The 15,698-nt window shown below is 49.1% G+C and overlaps 3 protein-coding genes across 4 annotated transcripts in view; all 3 read right to left on the bottom strand.

Annotated features, from left to right (window-relative positions):
* Positions 1-304: 304 nt before the first annotated feature.
* Positions 305-3,359, bottom strand: LOC147151204 (E3 ubiquitin-protein ligase TRIM39). Its single transcript, XM_086019829.1, has 6 exons — positions 2,453-3,359; positions 2,195-2,290; positions 1,891-2,121; positions 1,539-1,686; positions 1,035-1,061; positions 305-957 (listed from the first exon to the last, which is right to left on the bottom strand). Exons 1-6 carry the CDS (start codon positions 3,245-3,247, stop codon positions 404-406), a joined length of 1,851 nt encoding a protein of 616 aa, XP_085875955.1. The 5' UTR covers positions 3,248-3,359; the 3' UTR covers positions 305-403.
* A 798-nt stretch (positions 3,360-4,157) lies between these two features.
* Positions 4,158-10,273, bottom strand: btr12 (bloodthirsty-related gene family, member 12). The gene is made up of 8 exons (XM_086014791.1): positions 10,017-10,273; positions 8,380-8,834; positions 8,064-8,255; positions 7,888-7,983; positions 6,269-6,502; positions 5,911-6,058; positions 5,799-5,825; positions 4,158-5,693 (listed from the first exon to the last, which is right to left on the bottom strand). The coding sequence occupies exons 1-8, from the start codon at positions 10,021-10,023 to the stop codon at positions 5,155-5,157; spliced, it is 1,698 nt and encodes a 565-aa protein (XP_085870917.1). The 5' UTR covers positions 10,024-10,273; the 3' UTR covers positions 4,158-5,154.
* A 155-nt stretch (positions 10,274-10,428) lies between these two features.
* The window catches only part of shroom4 (shroom family member 4), a 28,558-nt gene continuing 23,288 nt past the window's right edge, over positions 10,429-15,698 (bottom strand). For both annotated transcript variants that reach the window (XM_086014769.1, XM_086014778.1), the window contains 6 exons: positions 14,420-15,133; positions 13,123-13,761; positions 12,912-13,038; positions 12,546-12,818; positions 11,679-11,821; positions 10,429-11,173 (listed from right to left, as the gene is read on the bottom strand). In XM_086014769.1, coding sequence (XP_085870895.1) covers positions 11,017-11,173; positions 11,679-11,821; positions 12,546-12,818; positions 12,912-13,038; positions 13,123-13,761; positions 14,420-15,133 — 2,053 coding nt within the window. In that variant the 3' untranslated portion in view covers positions 10,429-11,016. The remainder of the gene's footprint in view (positions 11,174-11,678; positions 11,822-12,545; positions 12,819-12,911; positions 13,039-13,122; positions 13,762-14,419; positions 15,134-15,698) is intronic.

Below are 15,698 nucleotides of genomic sequence, written 5' to 3'. Positions count from 1 at the left end.
GAAACACGGCATTCTGATTAATTTTGCGTTTGTGGAATATAATTTAAGTAGCAAAATGCACTTGTTTTAGCCATCTCTGGGGGCGGCCATTTTGTCTTCTGTCGACTGAAAATGGCATCACAACTGCTTACAACGACCAATCACAGCTGACCCGTTCTCTGAATCTGAGCCGTGATTGGTCGTTGTGAGCAGTTGTGATGTCATTTTCAGTCGACAGAAGACAAAATGGCCGCCCCCGGAGACGGCTAAAAACGAGTGGATTAACACTTATTCCACAAACGCAATATTTATCAGAATGCTCTGTTTCAACTAGTGGGCTTGCATAAAACATATTCTTGAAAAAAATATGTTTGCGTTGACTTCCCCTTTAAGAACAGAGCGCAGGCACTTTCGTCATCCCATTTTAGCTTTGCTGAATCAGGGCTTTCTCAGCGACGGGACTGATGACGACGGTGTCGGAAGCTTTGTCGCAGCAGTACAAGTAGAAAAAAGGAAGAATCTTTTCGGTCACCCTGTCGGTGAAAGTGTAAAGATGCGTGCGAGCCCTGACATCGTAGAAGGATATTTGACCCTCCTCGTAGTCCACGTACACTCCCACCCTCTTGGGTTCGGGCTTGAGCGCCAGCGAGAGCGGCGGCACGGTGGACACGCGGTACCCTTGACCCTTCTTCATGGCGAGGGCCCAGTACCCGTTGGCGCTGCTCACAGAGATGCGACCCTTCCTCTTGACGGACGACTTGGCCACGCCCAGGTACCAGTCATCCTTCTCGCCTACCTGGACTTCCCAGTAATGTCTGCCGGAGGTGAAGCCCTCTCGACCCAGGACGATGACCACCGTGTCGAAGCGCTCGGGGTGGTCCGGAAGGTCCTGCCACGCCCCCAGGTGACGCACCTGCCGCCTGTCCTGGGAGAGCTGCAGCCACGGGTTGGCGGTGTCCGGGTCCAAAGTCACGTCCTCTACGGTGGAAGGACGGTTCGTTAGTCAGGGGGCATGAAAGGAAGGCGCAGGCGGGGGAATGTGACATCCGGCATACCTGTATACTTCAGGACCTTCTGGATTTCTGTAGAAAAAAGGAGAGCAGGATAGGAGGCTGTGAGATTTAGGCTGTGCTGGGAATCACTCGGTATCCGCTACGTAGTGCCCTATACATTTTGCACTTTTCTTTGTGATTAACAACAGACTGTCTGCTAATATATTACACCCCCACCACATCGAAAAGCTGGAAAAAAGAATGTCGATGTTGAAGTAGTGTGGACTTAGGGAACCAAGAGGGTAATAGAAGAGCTGGAACAGAGGTTGTGGTATGCGTGGTGAGCAGAGAGAAAAGATAGGGTGAGTGCTTGCCAATGTGTGTTTTATAGATAAACATGAACCATGGCTATTTTTTAAATATATTATTAGTTACTTTAGAGTATATAAAAAGAACTACCGGGTATATAGTAATTAGTGAGGATTCGATCAATCGTTTCGGCGCTCCAGTCAACTAATGATGAGGGAGTCGGGAATGAATGAATAATTGCAAACACGGACATGGCACCTCTGTCCGCCATCTTGTCCACCATTAGCTTGAGAGCGGTTTCCAGTTTGGACACAGCCGTCCTGATCAAGCCGACGCTGACATCAGTGGGAACGGTTGTGTTGGACCAGTCGTGGACGGACGGGGCGGCGCTCATCGCTGGAAAGTTCTACACAAGCGAAGAGGCAGAGAAAACTATCTTCAGGAAACTGGCAAATCATAAAAAAAATAAATCACGTCATTGTCATTTGTCGGATTTGTTAAAAGAGTTGAGTGTGCCAGCCATTGTGCAACAAATGATTGAATCATTGTCAATATTATGACTGTATGGTTGTTGTTGTGGAGAACTCTGGCGCACCACATCCTCCCCCACCTTCAAGAAGTGGATGTGGTCGGTCCTGTCCATGTTCTCCAGGTCGATGCCGCGCCTTCTCAGCTCCTCGATCTCCCTCTCCAGTTCGGCGACCAGATCCCGGGCTCGGCTCTCCGTTCGCTTGCGTTCCTCCTCGATGGCCGCGACCACGTCAGCCTGAGTCCTCTGGATGGCGTCCGCCAGCTCGGAGAAGACCTGCATGCTGTCCTCGATCTCTCTCTTGGCGCTTGCCTGCCATCGTGAGTCAAAAAGTCAGAAGCAGCTTGAAGCTCAAAGTGTTGTGAACGCGCGCTCACGTTCTCACTTTGTTGAGCTGGACTGAGCGTTGGATCTCCTCCACCTTCCTTACTCTGTCCTGGATCAACTGCTGCACATCCACTTGGATCTTTTTCAGCTGTGCCTATAACAACAACAACAACAACAACAACAACAACAACAACAGCAGCAGTTTGATCAACAGTTTTACTTGGGTTTCTGGAACAGACAACTCGGCGTATCCCTCATTTCAGTTTTTACACGACCCCGTTTCTGAAATCCCCCTGGGGCCTTGTCTTCTACTCACCCTTTTCTCGGTCCATTCCCGCTCCACGGGGACGGTGTAGTGCGCCCGGTGGTCGGTCTCCGTGCACAAGACGCACACACACGTCTGGTCCTTCTTGCAGAAAAGCTCCAGGAGGCGCTGGTGCTTGGGGCACATGCGGTCCTCCATGTTGGCCACGGGCTCCATCAGCTTGTGTTTGGTGAACCTGCTGGCGTGCGACCTCAGGTGCTCCTCGCAGTAGGAGGTCAGACACACAAGGCAGGACTTGACCGCTTTGGGACGACCCCCGCCGAGGCAAACGTCACAGAGGACCTCCCGCCAGGAGGGAGAAGCTGGAGGCGGGGACGCTGGATTTGGAGACGCAGACGTCTCTTCTCGAGGTCGATTCGATCCGGGGGTTTCCTCGGCCTCGCTTCTGGTGACATCCTTTGCGTTGGGCTTCAACTCCTCTTCGCGGTCGTCCTCCAAAAGCCTCTCCTCATCCTCTTCCCTGCGCCTTTCCACGGTCCACCTACTCCCTTTGACGGCCTTCCCCGCTGCAGTCTTCAACCGCATCTCCTTGAACTGCTCGGCAATCTCCCTCAGGACGGTGTTGACGCTGATGTCCGGCCTCTTGTAGAAGGACTTCTTGCACATGGGACACTGGTACAACGGGCTGCTCTTCCAGTATCCTAGGATGCAAACCTGGCAGAAGTTGTGTCCGCACGGGATGGACACCGGATTGGTGAAGACGTCCAGGCAGATGGAGCAGTGGACCTGCTCTTCCGAGAGATTGCCAGGGGATGACATCCCTGCACGGCGGAGAGGCAGCGTCATTTTAAGCGGGCGGCCTTTTTCCCACCTGCTGCGAGAGCGACGTTGTGAGGGTTAGATGCGGGAGTGGCAGTTAAGCTACATGCGTGCGAGTCACAAGTCTCAAGTTTTGACCGTCCAAGTTTTGAGTGAGCGCCGCATTTAAAACCAAGGAAGTCAACTGCTACATTTCACGCATTCGATAGGAAGGGAAATTTGGCAATATTTTGGACCATGAGAAGACCATTTCAAATAACACTTTAGTATTTTTTTCGACGATTTTGTGATTTCTTGATATCTTTTATTTGAGGCTACTGTTATTCGTTTCAAATGTATTTATAATGCAAAGCTGCTGTTCAATAAGATCATTATTGTGTTGCTGGCTGCGTTTCTAGCACCCAAACTTTAACCCCAGGTAATTCGGATCCCCAAAAACTAAATCCGGGACGCTGCATAAGCAAAAATATCTTTTCATAAAATAAGTCCCAAGTCCTAAAATTGTCGACTTATAGTTGACCCCCACCTTGCCGTGGATGTTAACCCCTCCTAACTTCCTCCTCGAGGAAGGAGCAAAATGGAAGTAGACAGCTGGCAGCTGGAGCGAAACCGAAAGACGCGTCGGCCGCTTACAGGCTCGTGCAATAAGCAGTCCTATAATGCTCATGGAGCTTTAACAGACAAGATTAAAAGCCAAAAATGAAACCAAAGAGAACTAGAAGAGGCAGGAGATATTGTCATATTGTCATAAAGTCACGAAGACTCACCAGTTGCTTCGAAGCTCTGCTGTGCACTGACACATGAAACCAGCTGCATCCAACACACACGCATGCACACCTACGACCCAAAATACATCCCCCTCCCCTTAACCCAGATACACAAGTATGGAAAGGCCATTGGAAGGGCAAAACAAATACACTGTGATATTTGTCAGATCTTTAAGTACAAAGGCAACTTTATTCAACAAAAGCAAGTCAACAGCGTAGGCTCCGCGACTGAGCCCGTAGTCGGTACAGTACACTTTGATCTCCGAAGTCCGTCTGAGGCGAAAAGCGTTCCACCCCAACGTGAATGTTGTGAATGTTGAATGAATTTTATGTTCAGGTTGTGTCAGGAAGTTCAGTTCCAAAGTGTACGGCATTACGGGAAAAGTTAGGATTTCAAAATGAGGGGAATTTGAAAACTTTTGGGGGGGAACCAAATGGGAATTAATGGGAATTTTGACTCATCCACGGCCAGACATTTTTCACACCCCCTTTTACCCAAATGTTTGAAAAAAAATAGAAAAAAATTTAAATCCCAGTAATTTATTGATTGGGTGGACTGTGAAAAGACAACTAAATTCGTCAGTGACAGTGAATAAGTTAAAAAATGTAGGTTGAAAGTAAGCGGATTTCATATAAGTACAGAGGTACCTTGAATCATGAGTGCCCAAAGTACAGCATTTCACGCTAGGATCAGTTGCTTGGTTGATTTTTTTTTTACTATTTGTTGCCAGACAAAATTTGAGGTAAAAGCAAGCTTCGGTTACACCGCTGCTGGAGGGAAGTGGAAAAAATCGGGATCCATTAAGATACCACACTTGTGGGCAAGGAGTGCTATCTATTTTGTGTTGATGTCTTCTAGTGACAAAAAGTGGAAAAATGATCCAATTTCCATTAAAACACATTCACTGCCATTGACGAATTTACATGTCTTCACAGTCCAGCCATTCAATCTCAGGAATTTATTTATATATATTTTTTTTTCAATTTTATTTCAAACGTTAGGATAAAAGAGGGTCTGAAAATGTCTGGCAGTGAATGAGTTAAATGATCCTCAATTCCCATGGAAAGTTTCCCATTTGGCATATTTCCAAACTCCCCATTGAAATTCCCATGGAAATTCACCAAACCTTCGAGAGGTTTTCCGCCCCTTTACCATCCTGCTCAAAGTCAGGTATGTTTGACGTGCGCGATGGCAAGAGGGGACGTGTTCTTGCCGTCCTGGCTGAGGCAGGGGCTGAAGATGGGGTAGAGATTTTCGTTAAAGGCGTGAAGAAAGGTGTAGAGGTGCATGCGGGCCTTGGGGTCATAGAAGGAGACCTGGCCGCCTTCGTAGTCCAGGAAAATCCCCACTTTAGCGGGCTGGGAAGGCAACGTGAGAGGAAGGCGGGAGGAGGCCAGTGCTTTCACCTGGCCGTTCTTCAGCCACAGGCACCAGTAGCCGCCGGCGGGGCTCAGCTCGATCTCTCCCTTGCGTCTGGCCGAGGCGTTGGCCACGCCCAGAGTCCAGGCCGTCTTGCGGGCCACGTCCACCTCCCAGTAGTGGCGTCCGGAGCTCAGAGCCTCCCGGCCCAGAACGAAGAGGGCCGGGCTGAAACGTTTGGGGCCCTCGGAGTGAGAAGTCTTGCGTTCCTCGTACCTCACCTGCCGGCCGTCGTCGGACAGCACCAGGTTCTTCTGAGCGGTGGCCGGGTCCAGGATGACCTCGCCTGAGCAACAGAAAACAACTTTGGGACTTCCGGGCAATTCGAAAGGCAATTGAATGTGAGTGAGTAGCGCCATCTGGTGGCCATCTTCAGTGCAAAGTGACTCACTGGAGTAGTTCTGCACCTTGCGGAGCTCTAAGGCACAGGACAAAGAGGCTGCGTTACGGACGAGGCAAAAGGCCGAGTTTCACTTTGAAAAGCAACGGCGCCGCGGTCCTACCTTTGCCGTACAGCCTCTTCAACTCATCCTGAAACTTGTCCACGAGGCCGCTGACCGACGAGCGGATGGTGCCCAAGTAGAGGTCCGTGTTGATGCTCACCGCCGACCAGTCGGTGGGCTCGGGAAGGGGGGGCAAGGTGGCCAAGTGCTGCGCGGAGCAAATGGGAATGATGACTGAGAATCTAGACAGTATCGCTTTGGCGCCATTTGGTGGAACCTTGACGCTGAAGTGAGTTGCGGAGCTTCATTTTTAGACAAAAGTAGTCATTTGCCCTCTGTTGACATCTATAGGTGATTACAGTACAATAAAAAGTGTGTGTGGGGTTTAGGGGAGTCAATTACTTTGATATTGGCCTACCTGCAAGAAGACCACTTTGTCCTTGTTCTGAGCCTGGGTGTCCAACTCATGGCTCCGCCTCCTCAGCTGACTCAGTTCGTTCTCCAGGCTTCGCGCCAGCTCCTGCGCGTGGCGCTCGGCCTCGCGCTGCCTCGTGGCGATGAGCTCCACCAGCTCGGCCTGGCTTTGCTCCACCAGGCGCTGCAGTTCGGCAAACACCTGCCAACTCTCCTCCAGCTCCTTCTGGGCGCTGGTCTGCAAAACACACAAACACACACGCGGGAAGGCTCAAACAGTGTTTACATTGTGGATCTGTCATTTGTCTTCCGCGCGCAGCCATTTCCTGTTTGCAACAGTGAACTGTTGAGCATTCAAAAGTTTCAAGAAGGTCAACCGAAAGTGAGCGTTTGCTTTTTTTTTTTTTTTTTAATTTTAAGAATCGACCGCGCCGTTAATGAAGTGAGATTACATTCAAAGCATGCTTGTAGTTTTAAAATTCAAACCCTCGCCTTTAAGTTCAACTGGAAAGGTTATAATTCATGACATCAATGTCAATAACCTTTTTTGTGAGTGTGTGCAAGATAAATGTATGACAAAGTGACTGGACAGGGAATTGCAGACAAACAATCCCACGCAGATGAACACACTCCATGGGTGAGGCAATTAAAAGCTCAGCCCCAACACAAAGACACTCCTCAGGCCTGCTCAAACGATAGCACGCGAGGCTTTTCTCTCGACTTGTTGCACTGGTCGGACGAGCACGTGTGAACGCCTCGCGAGGATTTGCTGCGCGACAGGATCAGGGAAGGGCGAAAATAGGAAGTTTCAGTGCCCACGTCACAAGTACCCGCTTTGTGATGTCCTTTGGTGCCACCTACAGCACTGGAGTGGAATGACAACTTTTCTACCCAGGTCAGTCAAATTTGAGCCGTTTTTACATTTGATGGATTTTAGAGATGTACAAGTGTGCGTTAAATCAAGGAAAATTGTTGTAATGTACATGCCATAATTGCGTGTATTTCCCAACGCTGTGTGTTTGTGGCGTTCGAGAGGGACGACATGACTACATCCTAGAATTATCCGAACTTAATCAGATGCAACCATTAGCATGTTCTCAAGTGTGGACAAAGGGGAAACATGAATCATTAGTTTGGTTTGGGGTCACTGACTCCAAAAGGTGGGACATGGCTAAAAACGGCTGGATTAACACTTATTCCACAAACGCAATATTTATCTGAATGCCTTGTGGGCTTGCATAGAACATATTCTTGGAAAAAAATGTTTGGGTTGACTTCCCCTTTAAATGGTCACCTGGCCATCGCCAAAGAGTGAAAAAGTATCAAAATCATCATGGCTGTTTTTTTTTTTTCCCCCACATCAAATAGGACACCCACATTGTTTGAGAGTAGACATTTTATCCCCAAATCAGTGGTGTAAAACAAAAAAAGGTTCATTAAGAAATAACCATCCATTTATTCAGACAAGCTAGTAAGACATTTCAATACAAAGGATGGGTAGTTCATAATTCGATAAAATTGATTTACTATGAGGATATCCTTGGCCCAGTTCAAAAGTGAGCTGTGCATATGAAAAGTGACCGGTGCGTAAGGGTGAAGGATTGACAACTCAAGTGGTCTCACCTTGATGACCTTAATGGATTGCTTGAGTTCCTCCAGCTTTTTGGTGCGCTCCTTAATCAGGTGCTTCAGCTCGGAGCGCTTCTTTCCCAGGCTGCTCTGTTGGAGAAAAATCATGTGAGCGTCACGCCCCGCAAGATGATGCCGGAGTCCACGTGCGCTGTGCCGCCGCCACCGACCATCTTCTTCTTCCACTCGTGATCTGTGGAGACCACATCGTGCGACTTGTGCGCCGTTTCCACGCAGGCGGTGCAGACGCAGGCGTGGTCGGTGCGGCAGTAAACCTCCAGGAGACGCTCGTGCTTCTTGCAGATCTTGTCCTCCAGGTGGAAGGTGGGCTCGATCAGACGATGGGACGTCAGAGACTTCACCTGGAAATTCAAGTCCCACGTCGCGAGACAGACAGGAAGTCAGTGCTTTTGACCACACCCGCTGGCCCCACAAATTGCTCTGCGGGAATAGCAGCGATTACTTCCGTTATCATGACTGACGTACCTTTTTATGATGTCTCAGATGGGTTTCACAGAAGGACCCGGGACAGTTGACGCACGACTTGTGCGCCTTCATCTTCCTCCCGATGCAAGCGTCACAGGGGACTTCTCCGTGCCGCGCAAACTCGCCGGTGTCGTAGCCCGGGGATCCCGGGTCTGAACTCAGATTGAGCGAGGACCCTCGCGTGGACGCCTTGGACCCCTCGGCCCCCGCCAGCCCCTGGAACTGAGAGGAGATCTCCGCCAGCACCCTGTTGACGCTCATCTCGGGCTTCCTGGTGTAGCTCTTCTTGCACATGGGGCACAAGAACTTCTTGCTGTGGTTCCAGTAGCCCTGCAGGCAGGCCTTGCAGAAGCTGTGTCCACATGGCGTGGACACGGGCTCCACAAACACTTCTAGGCAGATGGAGCAGCTGAACTGGTCCTCGTTGAGAACGCGGCCTCCCGGAGAACTCATGCCTGAAATCAAGGCGACATCAGGGAGGTAATCAGCGTCCGGCTGGAGAGCACGTGACAAACATCCGGAGGTGACAAAAGTACTCACACGCTCTATTTAAAGCCAAAGTCAACCCAAACATTTTTTTTTTTCAAGAATATGTTCCTAGCAGGCCCACTAGTTGAAACAGGGCATTCTGATTAATATTGTCTTTGTGGAATACGAGTTAAGCAGCAAAACCCACCAGTTTTTAGCCATCTCAGGGGGCGGCCATTTTGTCACTGCTGTCGACAGAAAATGACATCACAGATACTCAGGGCTCAGATAACGGCCACTCATGGCTCAGCTTCAGAAAACAGGTGAGCTGTGATTGGTCGTTACCTGAGCCATGAGCAACTGTGACGTTTCGTTCAGTCGAAAGAAGTGAGAAAATGGCCGCCCCCAGAGATGGCTAAAAACGGGTGGATTAACTCATATTCCACTAACGCAATATTAATCAGAAGGCCTTGTTTTAACTAGTGGGCCTGCATAGAACATATTCTAGAAGAAAAAAATGTTTGGGTTGACTTTCACTTTAAGGGGGGAAAAAATGGGAGAAGAATGAGTACTGATTCAACACAAGTTAAAAAAAATTGTACTTGGGATTACCCAAGTACACCACTAACATGGAAAACATTTTTTTTTAATTGTGTCTGATTGAGAGACGCAGCAAAGTGCAAACAAGTAGTGAAAATATTTCCTTCAAGTGGCAGCAATGCTCACGCTAAGAAAGTTAGCATTTGCCATCACTCTCATGTCAAGCAGGAAGTAGCATATGAGGAATGTCGACCGACAGGAGCTCCCACCTGGCGGCGCAAGCTCCATTGCTAGTGGAATGCAAGTCAATAACAAGTTGGAAGTTTTCTTCAATTAAATAATCATGTTCTTTACTCTAGGATGTCACGAAAACAAACATTCACATCTAACAATAATATTTTGGCATGAACATATCATTTGGGTTAAAGAGCTTCTTCATACTGCGATACTGCACATGACAGACACATTGTTTATTTAAAGCGGCTCGGCTCTAATACATTTTGTTAAGTAACCTATTGAGATTAAGAAATACAAAAAGGGGACGTGAAGTACATCGGCAAGAACACTCGGAGGCATTGGAGTAGAAAGAAAAGTGAAAGAATTCCCTCGTCCCATCAATTCAAACTCACTCTGCATGCTGTCCTGACGGCGCTCCCTTGGTAATCAAGTCGACAGGCCGCGCGCTTTCGTAGATACCCACAGAAGCTCCACGGCCAGCCCGGGGCCCACCCACGCCCAGGGCGGAGTCCTGAAACCAGACACCCGAACACAACATCACTTGTTTGCTTTTGTTACGTCAAATGTATTCTTGTTAGCGACTTGACTGGCTGCTTTCCTCGGTGTCGTATGATCAACGCTCACACAACTGAAAGGAAGAAATGAAGACAAACAGCAACACGATGGTCAACAAACAGCATTTTTACATTCGCATTTCAAATGAAAGCTAGTCTGGGACGTTTAACTGAACAAACGTAAACAGCACTGACACAAAACAGGAGAGCGGGCACTTGGACAAGATTTAACGGATGGACAACGAAGACACCAATTGACATTTTGCTTTTAATGTAAAAAAAAAAACAAAAAAAACACAGTCAATGCAAAAAAAAAAGTCTGTCAACTTCAACTGAGTAGATTCATGCAGTTTACAAAAAAAGTAAAAATGCTCACTTTCGAAGCATTTGTTATCAGCCATTCCAGCTATATTCAAATCCACTATATACACACACAATGTATACATTATAAACATGAGGGTCTTCTTTACATTTATGTGAGCGGAGTGTCAAACCCCGCACAGTAAATTAAACGTAACACAGTGATATGATGCTATGGTGTCACAGACAAAACAATAATCTGCAATTTAATGTGAAGCACCAAAAAGAAAAACAAAACAAAAAAGTAAGGCCTTTTTTCTTTGGTAGTGAGATCACGCACACGAGCGTAGCGTCTCGCGTCAAGTCGGCTTTGAAAGTGGCACAGATGCTTCCATGCGGCGTTTGAAGTCAACTTCCCACATGGTCGGACATCCTGTTTGAATCTTTGCGTGGCAACCTGAGAAGCGTAAAGCTGTTTGTGCCGTTTTTTTTTTTTTTGTTTTTTTTTTTTGCTCTCAACTTTGAGTCTCGCTTGCAGTCAGTAATGGCCGTATCCCACGGACATTCCCAATCCCAGACCGAGGCCCAGCCCCAGACTCTCCCTGAGCCCCCTCAGCTGCTCCTCTCCCAGCCGGATCTTGTCTTCCAGCTGCTTCTGCTCCACCAGCAGGGCTGCCTTCATCTTCACAAAGTGGCTGAAGGGGACACAAGGCGGCCGTTAGGTGGGAGCCATCATCTTTTTCTATCACAAGCACTGACCTACATTTACAACAGAAACTCTTCATGCACGTGCCAGGAAATTGTATTGTTTTATGTCGATTAGTGTCTTCCTTTGCTGCACTGCTTCCAGTATGAGTATGGGGATGCTTGATTATTTTGCCCAATCAGATTTCAGCCTCTATGTGTTGCCATGTCAAGGTGAGACCCAAGCAGTAGTGTGAGTTTTCCAGAAGTGGAAAAGCTAGACTAGCAATGGCAATTGTTTCTTGAACCAATTACATTTCTAATTTGCCCTCAAAGGACAAATTTGCTCATGACATCAACATTTTTCATTTCTCTGCTTGGTTGGTCAGACAAAAACTTTTCACAGCAAACTTAAGCCACCCGCTCACATGAATAGATACAAGAATATAATAATCAGCATTTGTGGTGAGTGGGAGCCCCGAGTTACAAATGAAGGGGACCCTACGTTGGTTATACCTGTAGTCTCGGTGCTGCTCCGGAGAGAGGCATCGGGCCAGAACCCGGCTGACGGCTTGCTCTCTGCGGTCGACGTGGTCCTTCAAGTCCTGGGCCTCAGATAGCTGCCTCATGAGCTGGCGCTTTTTCTCCAGCAGGGAGAGCTAGACAGCAGCCAGAGGAGCACAAGATTGGATTCAGTTTCCCTCAAGTGCAAGTTGAAATGGATTGGCTGTGTACGCTCCCTAAACCAGGGGAGCTAAATAGTTGCGGTTGCTGAACCGTTACGGGCCTTTCCAAGGTCAGACGGGACTGGCTGTTCTTAGAGTAGTAGTACAGCTGTGAGACACACGTCGGTGCACAGTCGACCAGTCCATTCATTGTGTATAATGTAGGTGGTCTTTAAGGGGATAAAATCAACCCAAACATATTTTTTTCAAAAATATGTTCCTAGCAGGCACACTAGTTGAAACACGGCATTCTGATTAATTCTGCGTTTGTGGAATAAAAGTTAAGCAGCAAAATACACTCGTTTTTAGCCATCTCAGGGGGCGGCCATTGTGTTATTTCTGTCGACTGAAAATGACATCACAACTGCTCAGGTAACCACCAATCACGGCTCACCTATTTTCTGAAGCTAAGCCATGATTGGTCGTTACCTGAGCCCTGAGTAGTTGTGATGTCATTTTCAGTCGACAGAAGTGACAAAATGGCCGCCCACAGAGGTGGATTTACTCTTATTTCAATATTAATAAACGCAATATTAATCAGAATGCCTTGTTTCAACTAGTGGGCTTGCATAGAACATACTCTTGAAAAAAATATGTTTGGGTTGACTTCCCCTTGAAGTATTTACTGTGTATAGGGATGGTTTTCCCGCCTCCTTACCCTCTCATCATCATCGGTTTCAGGGCTGAGCATGTCCAGTGTGGTCTCCACCCTCAGCAGACGCCCCGACAGCGACAGCAGCAGGCTGACCACCTTGTCCAGGTCACCGATGAACATGCGGAACTTGTCCACCTCGTTGGGCTTGCACACGCCCACCACCATGCCCTCCACCTCCTCCCCCAGCTGCGCGTTGGCCCGGACGTCGTCCTGTAGCCCCCGCTGGGCTTCCCTCAGTACGCCCAGTTTCTTACGCAGGCTCTCCATCAGCTGTCTCTACACACCGGAAAACGAGGACAAAAATAAATAAATAAAAAAACAGCTAGAACAGGCAGTCGGGAGAGGGGAGGAGACGGCGAGGTAGCTCACCTTGTAGGTAAGTTCGTCGTCCTCTTCTCGTTCTTTGTCGGTCAAGTCCTTCATCTGGGACAAGAGCTGAGCCTTGGCTGCCGACGTGCTGTAATAAGAAGAGCAGCTGGAGCTCGCGCCCGACTGCCTGAAAGGGGAGGAGGCCGTTGAAGGGTATTACAAAAATTCGTTTTCACCAATTGGGAGTCAAGCCAAAATCTACTCTTGTTACCTGTCCAAGCTGTCAGTGTTGTGCTCGGGGTTGTGGAAGGCACCCCTCCAGCTCTCCGTGCCCGACTCTCCCTCACCGCTGTGGGGGAAGAGCTCGTCCAAGCTCAGCCCCTCCCCGCTGCTTTCCGGCTCCTCCTCCACGGAGCTGCACTCCGCCGGGACGCCGCCCGCCGGTTCGGCCCGCCGCTCAGGTAAAGTGTCGATGTCCGTCTCCAGGACAGTGGCTGGCAATGCGAAGCAAGGAAGCTCGCTGGTGAGCGCCTCCTCCTCCACAGGAAGTCCGTCATCATCCTGGAAGTCGTCAATGTCCGTTTCTAAAGGGACATCCAGTTCTGTCTCCAGGCTGTGCGTGGGACTCGGGCTGAGGGTTGTCTCCGACTCTGTTCCGGTTTCCAGGACCTTTGGTGGCTCAACACTCTGGACGTTTGTGCGCATACACATCCGCTGCTGCTGCTGCTGCTCGTCCAGCACAGAGAGCGATTCGGGAAGTAAAACACCACCAAGGTGTCCATTTGCCAGGGCTGGCGGAAGCGCGTTGGCGCTTTGAATCCTGGGAGGCGGAGCTTTTGTCCACTCAGCTCCAGGTCCGGATGGCGACTTGTGAGGATTCCACATTTGACAAAAGCTGCTGTCCGAGTCACTGGAGAGACAGACAGGATGAAAACAATCACAAAAAAATACAACACAATTGACTTATTCAGAGAGTAGAGCATGTAGCTAGCACGTCTGCTATGTTAGGTTGATTCGTGCGCATATTTGTCTATATCAGTGTTTCTCAACCTTTCTCAAGTTATGTCAAATTCATTTATATAGCCCAGAAGGCGGTCATTTGACTACTTATGCTTTACATTTGACGATGTCACCCCGCCATATCACCTGCTATTTTGCCAGGGAATGGCCAATTTACAAATTAAAGTCATCTACTTGTAGCCAGCAGAGTTGTTTGTCAAATATCACCCAGAGTTGTCGTTCAATAGTTGTTGCAAAAAAAGTTGTAAAAACCCCTGGGCGTTTTAATCACAAAAGACTCTCGCTTCACAAGTCCACAATTGGCAAATATTAACAACATCCCCTGATCCTAACCCAACAGGAGGGCAAGGAAAAACTAAAAAAAAAAAAAAAAAACATCTGAGGAAAAATAAGAAACCTTGAGAAGGGGCCGCACCGTGGCCACGTACCATTTACGTGAGAGGAATCTCAGTGCCCGCCACCAAAGAAAAATCACTGCTCTATATGTCAGGTAACCAGTGCAGCAGTCCCGGATCAATAAATGGATGAGCAGAAGTATTTTAGCTGACCTGCTCTGAGGCGCTGGCGGGGCCGCCATCTCCCTCTCGTGCCGGTCGGTGCAGTATGACGGGACCACAGGCCTGAAGGCCCGCCTGGAGAACATGGGACTGGGCGGGGCGATGGAAAAGGATCGCTCGGGAAACTGATGGCGGTCGAGCGGGACGTGGCCCAAGGCGGGTTCTTGAGTCCCGTCCTGGCGGCAGCTGCAGCGCGGGCAGCTCTCCACCGCTTCCTGCCTCTGCGGCGGGAGGCTGTACGACCTCTGCCTGGACGGCTCCGAGGTTGAATGAGCGGAAGGGTGCTGCTCCACCGAGGGGGGGGCCGTGCGGGGATGTTGCGGAGGGACAGCCGAAGAAGAGAAGAACAGCGTGTGGTGGGACGATCGCCTGCGGTGGAACTGCTCCCACTTGGGTGGCGGTGGCCTCGGGGGAGGGTTTTTTTTCTTCCGGGTCAGCTCTACGTCTGCCCGTTCCTCCACTTCGCTCAGCGTCTGGCCGGTGGTGGCGGAATGCGACGGTGACCAGCGCCGACCGGTGTCGATGTGGAGATCATTTTCGGACATGGTGCGCCCCCGTCGCGAGAGGGGCGCTGATGTGTGTCCGTTGCAGTCCTTTCTGTCGCCGACCACCTGCGCTGGGATCCACGACGCCTGGTGCGAAGGCTGATGATGCAGACCGAGGCCGTCGGGAGGCCGGGACTCCCGTCTCCAGCCGGTGTAGTCTCTGTTTTGTGAAGAGACAAAAAGCTTAAAACAATAACAAATTGGGGTCATGTCTCAGAAGGTTCAACTGCGCATGCAGCACACAAAAGTCAAAGTATCCTGCTATCCTGCAGTTCATTTTCTAGAGCCCATGTCGGCCCCAGGCAACGACCATGGAGCACCCCCCCCAAAACAAAAACAAAAACGCATCATTGATATGGACCAACATCAGCCGGTTCTTGAAGGTGTATAATCACTTATTATTTATATGTTAGCATGATGTTAGATGACTTTTGTTTGATGAAATGATATCGTTTTGTTGAACATTTAAGGTTACATACAATGTTTAAAGTGTGTTTCGTGTGTCAATTTGAAAGTAAACTTCAACTGGGAGTGACAAATAAACAACTTGAAGCAAGCACACCTTGTCTCTTATTTGGAGAATTGTGCACGCCAGAGCAGGGGTCCCCAACTACCGGGCCGCGGACCGGTACGATATTTAATGCACTGTACTGTAATCTTTGAGTTTATGTTTTCCGAGTGGTCCCTGAAGTGCACACAATAGTGATTGGCTCATATTACGGATG

The sequence above is a fragment of the Filicampus tigris genome, chromosome 2 (genome assembly GCF_054856515.1).
Source record: "Filicampus tigris isolate MCC_2025a chromosome 2, RoL_Ftig_1.0, whole genome shotgun sequence".
Classification (NCBI taxonomy): domain Eukaryota; kingdom Metazoa; phylum Chordata; class Actinopteri; order Syngnathiformes; family Syngnathidae; genus Filicampus; species Filicampus tigris.
Note: the sequence above shows the minus strand (reverse complement) of the source record. Positions and strands in the feature narration are given on the sequence as shown.

Bases quoted from the DNA above. Each gene is read 5' to 3' on its own strand.
- btr12 (XM_086014791.1), bottom strand. The intron at 5,826-5,910 runs GTAGGACCGCGG...CCTGTGCCTTAG, and splicing joins GAAGAGGCTGTACGGCAAAG to AGCTCCGCAAGGTGCAGAAC. The intron at 5,694-5,798 runs GTGAGTCACTTT...TCTGTTGCTCAG, and splicing joins CAAGGTGCAGAACTACTCCA to GCGAGGTCATCCTGGACCCG.
- LOC147151204 (XM_086019829.1), bottom strand. From the start codon at position 3,247: ATGACGCTGCCTCTCCGCCGTGCAGGGATGTCATCCCCTGGCAATCTC. The intron at 1,687-1,890 runs GTGGGGGAGGAT...TCGCTTGTGTAG, and splicing joins ACCACATCCACTTCTTGAAG to AACTTTCCAGCGATGAGCGC. The intron at 958-1,034 runs GTATGCCGGATG...CTTCCACCGTAG, and splicing joins GAAGGTCCTGAAGTATACAG to AGGACGTGACTTTGGACCCG.